Raw genomic sequence first — 15,740 nt, 5'->3', positions numbered from 1 at the left:
CACTTCTTGTCTGAGCTTAACGAGGGTAATAGAACCTATTATTGGGACGCTGAATCAATTACAAGAAACAGCTTCTTAATATCTCTTAAAGTTTTAGCTTCGATATCTGTCAACGGACAGACTTATGGACGGACACAGCCATTCTATAAGACTTGCAACAGTTGCACAACATAGTTTCAAAGTCTAAATGTATTGCGCATTTAGCGTTATCATTATTATAGAAAAGGTACATTTATGTTATCATCATATACCCATCTACAGGTTTTACATGTTTTAAACTTTAGGAACTATTTTCATTGAATAAGCTGAACCAATATTAAAACGCTACTGAAACACTTGTATTTCAATAATCCACATAGTTAGCTCTCTTTCTTTCACTTTCTCTCCGTAAGATAGGAAACTCTATCATACTTCGACTCTTACTCGATTCAGTTAAGAGTGTAAAGGGTAATCTATTTGAAAATATGATATTCATCTCTGAAAGAAACTCATAACAGGCACAAGCCACTGATAAAATAGAGGAAAGATATTTGTTTATTTAGTTGCTGAGAGTAGCCTAAGAGAATTAGCCATGAATGGATGAGGTAAAGGGTTGTGTGAATTTAGCACAGTGAGATTTTTAAGCACTTATCCATTTCATTGTTAGCATCATAGTTCATCATAATATAGAACATCATTTTAATATAAAAATAAAAAAAACAATTACTCTATAATAATCACGACTTATTTAAAACATCTATAAAATAAGAAAGAAAAAGAATCTTCTAGATGACTTAGAAATATCTTTTAATGAAACTAAGGATTATCAAGACCTTATCAATTATTGCAGCATTATCTATTTCTAACGTACAGTATATAAATACAATAACATATAAACAATTATTATCAAAAAGTATTTTAATAATTTAATTCAAATAAACATTGAAATGGTTTCTATAAAAGAAATCTAGTTTGCAAATAGCAGATAGATTCTACTATAATCTAATGCAATTTGAAACATTATGTAAACAAGAATTGATCAAACTTTACTATTGAGACAATTAGATAATCGGTTAACAATGTATATAACAAGAACATATCTACTGCCATAAGATTATAATAAATCATGATTTGATAGCATTAAAACACTTGTAGTTGAAGTGGATTACATCCGTGACTTTAATATAACACCTTGTAGGTAGCTATGAAAGATTTTGCAATAGAATTTGATATTGATCTATTATAAAAATATATTTGGGAGGAGTTACTTCGTAGAAGAAATGTTTATATATATCGCATTGTGTGTACGAAGGAGTTGAAGTTCACGTACTGTTATGAAAATTTTACAAGATGGAATAAGAGTCGAAATATGTTATGTAGAATTTATTGTTGATTACAGAAATGTACAGGAATTTATTAATAGCTTACAAGATTGTTTGTCCGATGGCAGATGCAGAAGCTACTTCTTAGCTTTGCAAGAAATCCTGACGTGGTGAAATTTTTTGAGTATTTTTTCCGTGCTCAGCATGAACAAATTTATACGAATCAGAGGAAAACTCACATGCTGTTTTTTGATCACAAACCTATGTAACTAATTTTGAAATGATGACGAAACAGGCTAGGTTCAAACACTCGATTAACGCGACATGCTTTCTGTTCATTAGTTTAATCTTTCAGATCACTTAATTACACACAACAGTTTGCAATCACATTAGTGTCTTACGTTCGAACCAGTAGATATAATCAACATCAAAATAAAGCATTTTATGTACATATTACGAGTATAAGGAAGGTGATATGGAGGGGATATATATATATATATATATATATATATATATATATATATATGAATTAATGAATGTACAAAGTGCATAACATGTGAGCCTGAACAAATGTGGATTTTATATTTTATTTTAATCATTAAAAATCAACTGAAGTTTTTCTTATAAATATTCAGAGACCTTACAAATAAACGTCACAGCCTATTTACAAAAATTGCTCATATTGCAATTTGAAAATTAAATTGGTGATTTTCTAGACAGTTTCTAAATTAACTCTAATTCATATATGGATCATTACTGTTTCTCATTCAACAGAATAAAAACCTTTTTTTTTATTTTTGTTAAGAAGAGAAATGGTTAAAGTCACTCATGCAGATATCATTTGCTTTATGTTTTAGTTGTGGGTGAGTGTATATTTATTTTCTTTTTTCTTTTTACGGTATTTAGAATACAGTTTAATATTAGAGTGATCTATCATTTCTGTTTTTTCCTTCATAATTTTTTTTAACGTCCTATTAGTGGAAGTGGCATTTTCCGGTTGTTCAACATTCAACATACAGTATTTACTAAGCACTGACTCCAAATTAAAACGTTTCAACTCCATTCTCAATATCGACATATGCTATGTATACATATACACACACTTCAGCTCTAGGCTAACATACACATGCACACTGAATGGTTTATTTCCGCGGAACAAGAAACTGCTTTGAAGGGTAATGGACTTTGGAAATACACTGCTCATCTGTGGTAAGTGAACATTTTTCTCCCCTATAATTTGTATGCTATATATTTCATGCTTGGATTCTTCAAACTGCTTTTAATTTTTTCTTTCTCTCTTTTTAATTAGAAAAGGTTATATTTTAAGATTTTTTTATATATGTAGGAAATTAAAAGAAGCTGAATATTGTATAGGCAGTCGAAGTTGTTGAGAGGGACTGTATTTTATTTTAAACAGTTTGGCTCTGGAATGACTTCTAGAACTCCAAAACAAACCATATTAGTGTTATAAACTTAATGTAAGATTTTAAAACAGCATTCTTTCAGAATGAAACAATAAGTTGAGAGTAAAGATGTTGAATATGCGGTCTTCAGTTTAGATGTTGAAGCCAATTAAGGGGATGATCTCCCTCTCATTAACAATATATTAATCTTTGTTTATATTATTATTATTATTAGTGGTAGTAATAGTATCACAAGATATTTAATTACTAATGTAATATAACTTTATATACAAAAGAAGTATAAATCAATTTCACTAAAATGTGCTCATTCTTAAATTTTAAAACATAACTTACAAATGGGCCTTTAAGCTATTCCTTTTAATAAGTCCCGAAAGTATGTATTCAGACTATAAAGGAAACCAAAGTGATACCGGTATTCAAGTACTGCAATGTTTTAAATAAATACTTTCTTACACCATTTTGCACGCTGTGATAAATAGCTGAATTTTTATCACATGAAAACGAAACGTTTTAAAATACATTTCTTTTAGAAATTAGAAGTGTGTTAATGTGCTATCCATGTGCATGTATGTGTATATTTTAATTTAATAAAGTATAATTTCAAATTAAATCTATGGTATAATGGCAAAGCAATTAATTAAAAGTCAGTGGAAAATTAGTTGTATTTGTAGAACGAATAGCAGCTAAGGATACTAGAGAAGGTGCACAATATTGAAAATGGACACTCAAACTTTAGTTTTTAAGTACATTTTCTAATATTCAAAATATGTAATTGATTGTTATTATTATTAACGTTATTTCAATTTTGGAAATAACTTGTTGTATGAGTAACAGTAATAGTTCTTTTTAAATAGATAGTTAATTTTATTTTACTGGGTAGAAAAGATAGTTCACTAAATGTCATAGTTAAATGTCATAATAACGAATAAAAAGTTGAACACTAATTTAGGTAAGGGACTAACGCAGTTTATCCTTGATTGACAATTATTAGTAATTCTTTATAAATTGAAAATATGTATCAGGTTTATGAATATTCATAAATCAAAACGCACGGTAAAACCATATCGGCGAAGAGGGGCACTGGTTGGAAGAAAACCCTCAGTAACAGGTTCGCCTGAGCATTAAAGAGGGTTGTCATTCAGAACTATTGTACGACTGAGCTATAAGTGACGGAGGAATTCAAACAGCACCTTCCGCAACCTGTGTCGATTATCATTATCCGACGCGAGTTGTTACATGACAAGAACATGAAGTTGCATGGGCGAAACGGCTGATAAGGGACCATCATGCTTTAGCAAGACGCCAATGGCGCCACGAATGTGCAACATGGACCGCTGATGGCTGGAGACATGTGATATAGTCGAATGCCATTATTCAACTTATTTAAATTATGGACCGTGCTTGTGTTTGGCGGACATCCAAAGAATCGTATAATCCACAGACTTCACCCAACAGAGAAACATGGCGGCTGCTGTGATGCGGTGGTTCACAATATCCTGGTTCCCAGTAGGCCTTGTGCTGACGCTTACCCGTCGCCTCACTGCCTGTGATTATGTCACCAATTTAGTAATGTGCATTCTATGGTCCAGGTGTTATTTCCTGGTAATAATGCCTATTTCGAGGAGATAATGCGCCTATTCACACAGCTGGAACTGTTACGACATGGTTTGAGGAACATCAAGATTAAGTTGAACTTTTCTGGCCCGCCCCATTCCCGGACTAGAACATAATTGAACATTTGTGGTCTGTTTCGAAAACAACAACAACAACAACAACAAAAACGAATCTAAGAAAGATTTCCGCCTCCATCTTATCTTAAAGAACTGATTTAAAGCTCGCAGACTGGTATAATATTCCACTTGTTACCATTCATGATCGCTATGACTGCTTCCCATATCACATCAGAGTTATTCTGAGGCGAAAGATTGTCCAACGCAATGATGATCTGGTATGATACAATTTTTTAGGTGTTTCCATTAAGTCCATAAGGATCTGTAAAACATAAATTGATTGTATTGACGTAATTTTTCTTCTTTAGTTACTTTGCTTACAACCATTCGTTTCAAAATTACAGCCTTTTAAAAACATGTCACTAATAATAATTTGACACTCTTTTATCGTCTTAATCCATTCCCTTATAAATACTCTATTTAAATAGTTCTTTGCAATACCAAGTTACTCGATATCTCTGTACGAGGTATCTTAGTACACTAGTAGTGCAAGTGTTTTTTTCTTTTTTACTTATATTCGTTCGTATGTCTAAGTTTCATCTCCTATATTACCAGTAATACGTATTTTACGAAGGACATGTGGCTTTTATATGTGATAATAACGTAGAACTAATTTTAAAATATAAGAATCGTTAATTACGCATGGCTGATGATTACTTACCGGTGGGACTAGGCCTATCGAGTCGTGTGGCGGTCGCAGAGTCGGTGGTCGTAGTGAGGGTTGTGTGCGGGTGAATTCTTGCAGCCCACGTGGAATACCAAGGACTAGGTTTGTCAGGATAAACGGCTACGAATGGGCTTCGTCCAGCTGCCAGGGCTCCGAAGTGAGTCATTAAACCAAGCCTAGAAACAAACACATAAATAAAATTATATTATTATTAATATAGCTACATACAGTATACCTATAAAATTGTAAAGTTACCATATACAAATTACATTGTAAGAGAATTGACACCAGAGCCAGTCACATTAAGGAATTTCTCTAAAGTGTGATATTAAGACATGTAATATGCCTTTTTTTTTCGTAAACATGTAGTATGACAGACAAGCTGCGGCTATGGAGGTAACATGCTGCGAGGGTCCAGTGAACGGGTAGACAATTAATCAAGTTTTCTGTGGTATTACGTGTGTTGTGCTGAGCTGGAAGAATGTTTAACTTTGTCATAAGTAGTTCGAAAGATAACGCTCCATGGACCAAATGTAATATTTTTTTTTTTTTTTTGTAATAAAGCTATCTGGTGGTTGAAGAGAACAGTGTATTAGAAGACAAGAGAAAGAGATTATTATTGTAAATAGAAATAATACAGGAGAGGAAACAATAGGTCAATAATACAAAACATACATTCGTTCTGAGTCAATACGTTTAATAACTGAGGAATCCCATTGAATAACGGTATATGACACATTTCTGTAAATTCCAGAAAAATGAAGAAAGCATGCAGTATGCTCCTGAACTACAGCATTTTCCGCTCAGTAACCAGTTTGCCAACATAGTAATACCATTAGTTAGGCAATGAAAAAAATGTGAATTTCACTATGTCAGTCGTGTTCCGTAAAGCACTTGATTCTGCTGATAACTTAGCACTTTCCAAAAGATCATACATACACCATTAATTGGTGGAATGCTTCAGTTATTACTAAGAGATCCGATTTTATATAAATAGCGGTTGAGGTTGATTGGCCAATAACGGCTTGTGCAGCACCACTTGGTAGGATAATTAAAATAAGATGAAATGTTATTCACATATTATTTTATGCAATGATGTAATCCTAGATCTTTTGCTAGGTACACGCTGGGCCGTTTTCCGAAATGTAGCATTTATCCCTCTACATTTACGATTATTCCTCAGTAAATTTAAGGTAAAAATACGCTAAGCTATATATATATAAAGATGAGTATACACGCCGTATACCGATACTCTTCTTACATTCCTAATTTTATGTACTCGTAACTACGAGAGTTAGTATGCATTTGTAATTATGGAAGTTAGAATTCATGTTAAGCTGTATCATGGTATTAAGATAAGATGACTTACTGTAACAAATTAGAATTGCTGTCACTAAAGTATATGACCTGTACGATGTTTCTACTGGTAATAAATGTAGCCAGAATTCGGTATTCAGTAGTCTTACAGTGTTCACTTGATTATAAGTTAATTCCTATGAACAGATTTCGTCAACGAATCCTGAAATCACCAACCTCATCTTCATTATTTTCATATGTTGAAGAATTCAACAATTTTGTTATGTTAACTCACAAAGTTCGTAGCATTTCTATCTTTAGCAAATGTGATTTTATTATGTTTATTAGAACTCGGATTACTTACAAATGTATATGTGGATATGTGAATATGTGAATGTATATTTAGGTTAGTGAATATTCCAAGTGTGTTTGCACATCTCTGCATACATTTGAAGTTAGGAGTATTTTTTTTTTTTTTTTTTTTTTTTTTTACATATTTTAAAAGACCTAAGTCGATAGTTTCGTGTGTATTAGACTTCAATTTTAAAAAGTATATTTCCTATCCTCTGACCAGGAATACTCTTTTCCAGCATAATTTTCAACAAAAGAATCCAGTATACATAGTCACAGCTCCTCATCTCCTGATCACCACTATATACAGACTGAGCGTTAGATGTACATGAGGGATTAGTGATGTAAAAAAAGTTAGGTAAATTGCTTAGGTGTTAGCTTAAATCCAGGATTAGGAAAGATTGAATCAATCAATCAACCAGTATCTACATAACTACATGGATCATTAAATCTTTGCCAGATGAATATTTCAAACCTTTCGTGTCATTAAAATAATAATGCCCAATCACGTCGGTTGACGTTCACTCATCATTTTCGGCCTATAAACTTATTTTAACAGATAATATACGAGGTTTCACACCAGAAAACTTTGAGAAACTCCTAGTAGTGTTGTGTCGAAATTCATTCTACACACAGAAAACGTTGTAAACAAGTGAATCTAATAATAAAAAAAAAAACGCTGTTCCTTAAATGCAATGTTTTCCAACTTTTTACTGCATATTTTTCAGGTTGTTTAATCCATATAAATCCGGGCCCCAAGTATTACACTTAGCGAGCGCAGCTCTTAGATATTTACTTGACGTTGCATTTGTCTCATATTGCTCGGAAATTGAAACATTAGTGTTTGGAAGTTTTGTGCACGGATATTCAACAACGATGAATGATGAAAACTGTGTCCTTGATAAATAGTGACTACAAAACTTCTTTAATTGCTCAACATTGAGATTTGTATTACAAATCGAACATGCTATATCATGCATCATACAGAATGTTTGGAGTGACTCCAAAAATTCCAGTATTTGGCATTTTTCCTTAATTTGATTAAAGTAATAATATTATTATATAGAGTAGAAACAAGATATTGATGATTAAATGATATGAATCTTATAGGAACGACATATTCACCATATAGAGACTTCATTAGGATATTTAATTTATGTTACTTTCAAGAAAACACAGTATTGTTTCGGTCCCACGATTTTGAATGACGCATTTTAGAAATTAACTTTCTTTACCGAACAACAGAGTTAATTTAGATATGCTGAGTAAGAATAGAAGTTCATTCAAAATCTTCTCTGTGTCAAAAAGGATAGCTTTAAATTCTCATTTTATTGAGAAGTTGAGTAATATCTTGTGTGGATTTGAGACTGTTTAATTTGAATTTTAACGTATCTTCTCAGTGTCAAAGCTACACGAGACATGGACCTAAATTTAACATGAAATTCGATTCATATGAGCTCCCATCGGAAGCGACCCAGGTTTTCCGTACCTAACGTACGTATACTGACTATATTGTCATGCGTGAGCTCTTATATTAATTTTGAACTAAAATAAAATTGTTTTAAGTAAAACTTTATTTTTAAAATCTTTCTTAATCCTTACAATATAGCGTAAAGTTCTGTCAGGCTTATTTGTCGTTGACAAAATTAATACTACAAATTAGATGACTATTGAAAGATAATCCCAAGATCTGTCACCATTTTTACTCAGATCAATGAAGTCCTTCTAGCGATAGAAGTATTCATTTTTCGCTACCATGCGAAAGGAGCAAGTTATATGCAAGTTGTTTCGTCTAAACCACTTTTTTTGTGGGTGTGTGTTTCTCAAATCAATACCATTTTTGCTCATAAAATTTATCAGCAATTTGTCAATATTTAGATACTTTAACATATTTCGATATCAGTGATGAATAACATTAAAAAAGCACTGGTCCTAGATTCGATCCCTAAGGTACTCCAGGTTGATTCCTTAGAAAACAACTTTCTATAGCCTAAATAACAGACTGCCTGCGACTGTCTAAATATGGAGCTAAAAATATAATTCATAATTATATTTCATAATTAAGAAAAAATGTCGTGATTAGGAGTTTACGGTAATTACTTAGGAGATGTTTACACATTAGTTTTTAAATACAATGATTATGCTATAATACTATAGTTTTTTTTCGACTGCTTATGCAATAAGTTAAAGGAATTATTGTAAATTTATCCTCATTATATTTGACCTTATTGTGAAATGTTTTAATAAACGTGATTTTCAGTTGATGTGAGTTCATATGAAAAGCTAATAGCCATGTTATGCTTTTTTGTAGGTAGTGAAACATACTATTGTAGTATAGACAATATGAAATGAATGTACCGAGTTTATGATCTGGATGTTAAAGTAGTATATAATAAACGCAGGTGAAAGTAGAAATAGTTTGTCTTCTTCTTAAAATAAATAAATAAAACTTTTCTTTAAACATCGGGACCATGTGAGACGTGTATTTACAATTTACAATCTGTAATTCGACGTATTACACTCAGCTTATCCACATCTAACACAGCTTATGGAAGTGTGAAATGTAAGTTAGAAAATTTGATCCTAACAACTAACCAAAAAAACAAACACAATAAAACATACATAATACATTCCTCCTACAGTAATTTAGTTCATATATGGACCAAAATCGTCCACAGCGCTGCATTTAAGATGGAATGTTCAACTCCTCTCCCCTCTACTTCACTTTTTAGATTCCCTTTCCTCCTGGAAAATCCCCGTTGCTTTTCAGTCGTACTTTTCTCTCACCCTTTGGTTCCCTTTTGTCGAAGGCATCTTCTTGTAGCTTCCTCCATTGATCGCTACTAGTTTGGAAGCAGCTCTGAGGAACGACGGGGGATAGGCTGTTTCATAGGAAACAACTCCGCATGAAATTTAGATGAACACTTAAGCGAACAAGAGGATAAGTACAGGAGGCGCATACATAATTGCCTTTTACCCATCGAGACAGTTGAATGCGCATTAATATTTCAACGAGCCTATCAAAACTCTTAGAAAAGTATCTAAATGAAGAACAGCTCTAAGTTGAAAAGAAAAGGAAAAAGAGCAGTTTAGGTTCTGATGCATTTACTTCTTCTACCTCCCCCTTATACCGAGTCTCTCTAACAAAACCCCTCCTCTTCTTGTTTGCTATTGGGTTATAAAGAAACTAGATTCCTGTCCCTTCCGGTTGTTTATTTTTCAAACAAAAAAGAGAAAGAGAAAAGAAAGAGAGAAAGATGAAAGAATAGAAAATGGAATGAAACGAAAGATGCTCCTGAATGGTCGCAAGGGAATCTGCCTTACTCAACATGGCCGCCACAACACGTGTGCATCAGTTTTCATTTGTTAATTCATTTCTATTTAATAAAACGTCATTTAACATTTTTCTTATGGAAAATCATTAGGGTCTATAAGATTTAGTGTACAACTAACTTCACTATTGCTAACATTTTAATTCTGTAATATTTAAATATTGAATTTTTCATAGGCAAACTTAGGCAGTTGGTAGTATATTAGAGTATATTATAAAATATTTGCTGTTGGAAACCACGAAGGGTTCTGATCAATTAAATATCTTTTAGGTGGATGATGTTGGTCACCACATTCATTGTCTATAAAAACCAGTTCGCAATCTCTTAATTTGACTATAGTCCACAAAGTCATTGGGTTTCTAGTCAAAGAAACTCAATAGAAAAGCTCTGAAAACCAAACTAAAAGCTCTTTGAACTTTAGCTAGTGTTGATCTAATGATTTACTTTGAACTGTAAACAATTCGGTATACACTAGAGTTTTGTTACAGTTTTAATTCCAACACATTAGCCTGAGCATTTGAACACGAAACTGAGTTAGTTCTTGTGTTTATATTCCGAATGTCGCATAACCTCAACTTGTGAACATCAATATGTTACGAAATCAACGCTGCACTGTCACCAACAGACTAACATTATCAAATTCCAAGACACATACAGACAGCTCGTGATGCACCAGCGAACGATATGTTTCATCACAACTACTCTCTGGTAGTAATATTTACTGCTACACTTCTGCGCTCATTATGCACTAAAATTTGAAAATACTGCTGCTGACAGCTCGCAGATAATCCTGGAATGAATAATCCTATATATATATATATATATATATATATATATATATATATATATATATATAACAGGATATATAATGCTATAAGAGGATTGAAAATTATGAACAGCACACACACACACACACACACACACACACATATATATATATATATATATATATATATATATATATATATATATATATATCCTGTTATAGTAATTTATACTAGTTTACACTAGCCTAATTTCAAAATGTAGTACTAATGTGCACAGTATACTGTGCTCGTTATGAATAGTATTAGTTATTGGATTTTTGTAATACAATGTGATAGTATTTTATTTCATTTTAAAGCTCCTTCATGGCTATATGGCTAGCATACGCACCTTTGGTGTGGGAGGCTGAGCTCGATTCCCGGAGGGAGCTCATGCAGTTCGGAATCCACGTTAATCTAGGTTCATATCTCATATAGTATCACTGCTGAAAGGAACGCTAAACTCAACTCAGACCAAATCAAACATGTCATTACGATTTACAGCTATAGTATACCAATTTTGATACAATGATATTGCATTCTATCCTCGCCACTATACAGAAAGTATAGTACGACAGACTAATGCAGGATTCCTGAATGTGATACTATAGTGAATGTGAATATCTGCAATTGCAGTAAGATATTATTACAGTACTCTCAGTACTCGTCTGTGAGTTATTACTTATTAAAATACATTGCTTACGTATATTTTCCTTAAAATGCTTTAAAACATACTTATAGATAGCTCATTATAAGAATAATAACTACTACGGCGATAATTTTTAAATAAACTATTCATTCTGTTCTGTGATAGACAGTATTTATCCTGCTAATCATGGAAACTGTGCAAAACAAGTGAGCAATTCTAAACATATGAGCTACATAATGAAGTTAATTTTCTCACGGGCTGTATATGGTGTGATTATTTGCATTCATAATACGTCTTTAAAATTTGGGGTTTGGCACACATTAAAGTGTTAACGAATTGGAGGAAAATATTTTCTTAAAAATGCTTAATCTTTGATATGCTATTTTTGTAGTAATGGCTTCAATTATTTAGTAGATGAAATTAATATAGTTATTTTCAAAATTATGGTATAGAGATAATTTGAAGAAAATGTTGAGGAACTGGATGAAAACCGAAACCCTAGAAAAGGAAATGATAGCCAAAGTTGAAGGGGAAAAAACAATAGTGCAAAAAATTAAAAGGATGAGAAAGAAACTAGTCAGGACATTATTCGAAAATAAATTGTCCTATTAGAGATAAAATAAAATATCTAGTAAAAGGTAAAAAAGTGAGGGGGAAAAGATTGAAAATTATGAACAGCATAAAGATGGGTGAGATCTGTGTTAAAATTTTAAAGATTATAGTACAGTTCTAGTTTGCACGAAAGATTTTCAATTCACCACAAGTAAATGCATACGACAATAAACGTAACCTGATCCTGAAATTACAGGTTCTTAAAGGAATTACATAAAGTGTAAGCATTAATCAATAATGGACTAAACGTTAAAAATAAATTTTTGTTTTCATTTCACATTAAATTTAACTTCTTTTCTTTCCTGTTGAATCTTGATTTACTTTCAAGCACATAATATGAGACTAATTGGACAAGATAGAAATTAAGAGAATATACATAAGAACTTATCTTCTTTGACACTTTCCAATTTTCTTTTTAACATTAATTATTTCTTATCTTTTTTCTGATTTCTTCTAATCGTTAAGTTAATCCTTTGAACTCTGTAAAAAAAAAAAAAGCTCTTTTCACTCGATCTAAGCCTATCTTCTACATGATCATTTCCTTAATTAATATAATTTTCTTTGCCTTTTAAGCAAATTGACAAGATTAAAAGGCATTCCTTTCTCCCGTCCACTTTTTCTTTTTAAATAGTTAATTAAGACTCTTTCGTAGAACATAAACGATGTCAAACGACTTTAAATTGATTTTCATGTATTTCAGGATTTAAATTCTGTGGCCACTCAAAGTTATTGATATATAGGCTATATACTATTTTGGTAGATTTATTCATAAATTAAATGTTGGCTAAATATAATATATATATTGTAAAAATTGAAATAATGAAGTCTTTCAGTTTAACGTCTCACAATTAAGCCATTTCCCTAACGGAGACGATGGTTAAAGCAGATGAATTATAAGGGGATGCGAAAATGAGAGGAAACGGGAGTGTTCCGAGAAAACCCACAGGCAGGATGTTGTCCACACAAATTTACTTGGCCGGGATCAAAACCAGGGACCACACGCACCAGAGGTAAGCGCTCTATCATTGAGCCGGAGTATCTCCCTATATAGCTATATAAATATCTTCAAGTAATATCCATGTCATGTTAGGAGTAGATATGTCACCGTTAGGTGTAGGTGTGTCACCGTTAGGTGTAGGTGTGTCACCGTTAGATGTAGGTGTGTCATTGATAGGAATATATGCGTCACTGTTAAGAGTATACTTGTCACTGTTAGGGGAATTCAAATAACTGAGTATTTTTTCACATATACTGTAGCAACGAACGACATACGTTTTAGAGTTACAAACATTCGTTTTTCGTGATTTTCTTGAAAACTACGCATGAGAATTTATTCTGAATAGTGTCATTGTGTTCAACTCGATCTTGTGCATCGATTTATGTATGATCTTTGCATTACATTGTCTATAGTTAAAAGAAAGTTAAAGTTTAAGGGTTAATTTTGATCTGTATGTCAATTAGCTATAGAATGTACTGTTGTATTGTTAATGTCATAATAAAAAAAACTTCATGAGAGTATGTTCGGTGTGAGGTTTATCTTAATTAGTGTTGCTCACGAGACTAGACGAGACGAGAAATAAGCTTGTCTCGTCTTGTCTCATAAAATTTTTGTACTACTCTCGTCTCGTCTCGATTTTCAGAAAGTTTTTCTCGTCTGTTTTTTGTAAATTTATGTACACTACAAAATTTGTTCTGATTTTTTTTTAAATTTTTCTACAAATAAAATTGAAAGTGACTATGTTTGTGACTTAATAACCCTTTAACCACCTGACTAATCTTGATCAAATTTTCAACATAAATGAGATTCGAGCCTGGGATGGTTTTTATCATTTCACTTTGACGGTACAACTTAGGGTAGGGTTAGGGGGAATATATATATATATATATATATATATATATATATATATATATATATATATATATATATATATATATAAATGATTGAAAATGACTGTTATTAGTGTCGACTCCATAGTTTTCGGGATCACTGAGAAGAACTCTGACAATTCCAATGACGTTTAAATGCAGCATCAGCCGCCATTAATATTTCTACTCCTTCGGGAGAATGGTGACATGAAAAAATAATTGAAAATGACCGACATTAGTGTCGAATTCATAGTTTTGGGGGTTCCTAAGTTGATTGGTGATAGTTTTGGTATCCTTTATGTCCAAAATGAAATGTATTCTCCCCATGAGAAGAACGGGCATTCTGCTCATTTCATCTAGAAATTGTTAGAATTCTTCCACATCGTGAGACATGCACGAAAGGTCTTATAAAACAACTTTGAAACCATATTTATTATTGGAGCATATTTTATAATACCTTGCATATCTTTAAACCTTGATAACTGCTCATCATTGTGCTCTTACAAGTAGTTCATCAATTGATGGTTTTTCTACTAAGACTTATGTAATACTAAAACAGTATTTGAGATCTAAGATTTAAGTGAACTACTGCTGTCCACGAGACTCGACAATTTTTTTCGTCTTTTGGACAACACTGGTCTTAATAGGTGGGTGACTCTCGTGTAGCACAATGTTTTAGGTTTACAATTGATTATTCATCGTTGATTCTCTTCAAGAGCACATTTTTTACATTATATACTTAGAATATTGAAACATTTCGAACAAAACTGCCAATGTTTAATCTATCATAAACGTGGAAAGTTTCCAGGCACGCAAAACAAAAATAAATCGCATGTAATACAACACGTTTCTAAAAAAATTCATGCACACATACATAAAAAAATACTTTACCATTTGAATACACGAGTCAGTTTTTAAAAAAAGGATGTTATGTGAACATATACATACATTCAGCATAAAATTGAGGAAGCAGTACCATTACATGTATCAGTTCTGTATACTACAATAGATGATGAATGTCCAGTTCTTTTACGTTTGATTGGAAGCTATCATAAGGCTGAATTCAGTGCTTCAATTGATGTATTCATTGGAGGTGACGAGTCAATGGCTGTGGTTCGCCCTGATAACAAAGGCTTCGCAGCAAACCAATGTAAACGCACATACAGTGAGGAAAAATACATAACAAAAATGGTAACATTCATGAAACTCCTGATCTAGCAAATTGTAATGGAAACGTCCGGATAACCTTTTCAAGCAATCTAATTGAAACAATAGATTAATATATTATTATTATAGAAGATATTAGTGCTTTATTATTATTATTGTTATTGTTAGTATTACATTTTGAAGTTTATAGGTGGAGATTATAATATTGATTTTTTGAGATTTAACAGAACAATTAATGTAATTAACCTAAATAAATAACATTACTTTTGAAAATTAGGTGAACAAAAGGCTGAATCGAAATCATTACAGAGCAGGCAAAATTTCAGTATAGGCTTACATAGTCGAATGTCATTCTGAATACCTAGGATACTACTTGCAGGTCTCGTTGCTAGTATGCGCGCGCGCCTTTGGCACAAGGGTTCTAGGTTCAATTCTTAGTGGGAAAGCCTTGAAATATGAACTATTACAGTAGTTAGGATTTCAATTTAAACTATAGGTTCATGTCTCATGTAGCGTGGATATTGTAAAGGGACTCTGAACCC

The 15,740-nt window shown here is 32.2% G+C and overlaps 1 protein-coding gene across 1 annotated transcript in view; it reads right to left on the bottom strand.

Annotated features, from left to right (window-relative positions):
- Hmx (H6 family homeobox) overlaps nucleotides 1–15,740 on the bottom strand; it is a 60,171-nt gene that overhangs the window by 12,158 nt on the left and 32,273 nt on the right. The window contains exon 2 of the mRNA XM_081734210.1: nucleotides 5,117–5,298. Within this exon, the coding sequence (XP_081590336.1) occupies nucleotides 5,117–5,298 (182 nt within the window). The remainder of the gene's footprint in view (nucleotides 1–5,116; nucleotides 5,299–15,740) is intronic.

The sequence above is a fragment of the Thermobia domestica genome, chromosome 12 (assembly GCF_964235325.1).
Source record: "Thermobia domestica chromosome 12, izTheDome1.hap1.1, whole genome shotgun sequence".
NCBI classification, from domain to species: domain Eukaryota; kingdom Metazoa; phylum Arthropoda; class Insecta; order Zygentoma; family Lepismatidae; genus Thermobia; species Thermobia domestica.
Note: the sequence above shows the minus strand (reverse complement) of the source record. Positions and strands in the feature narration are given on the sequence as shown.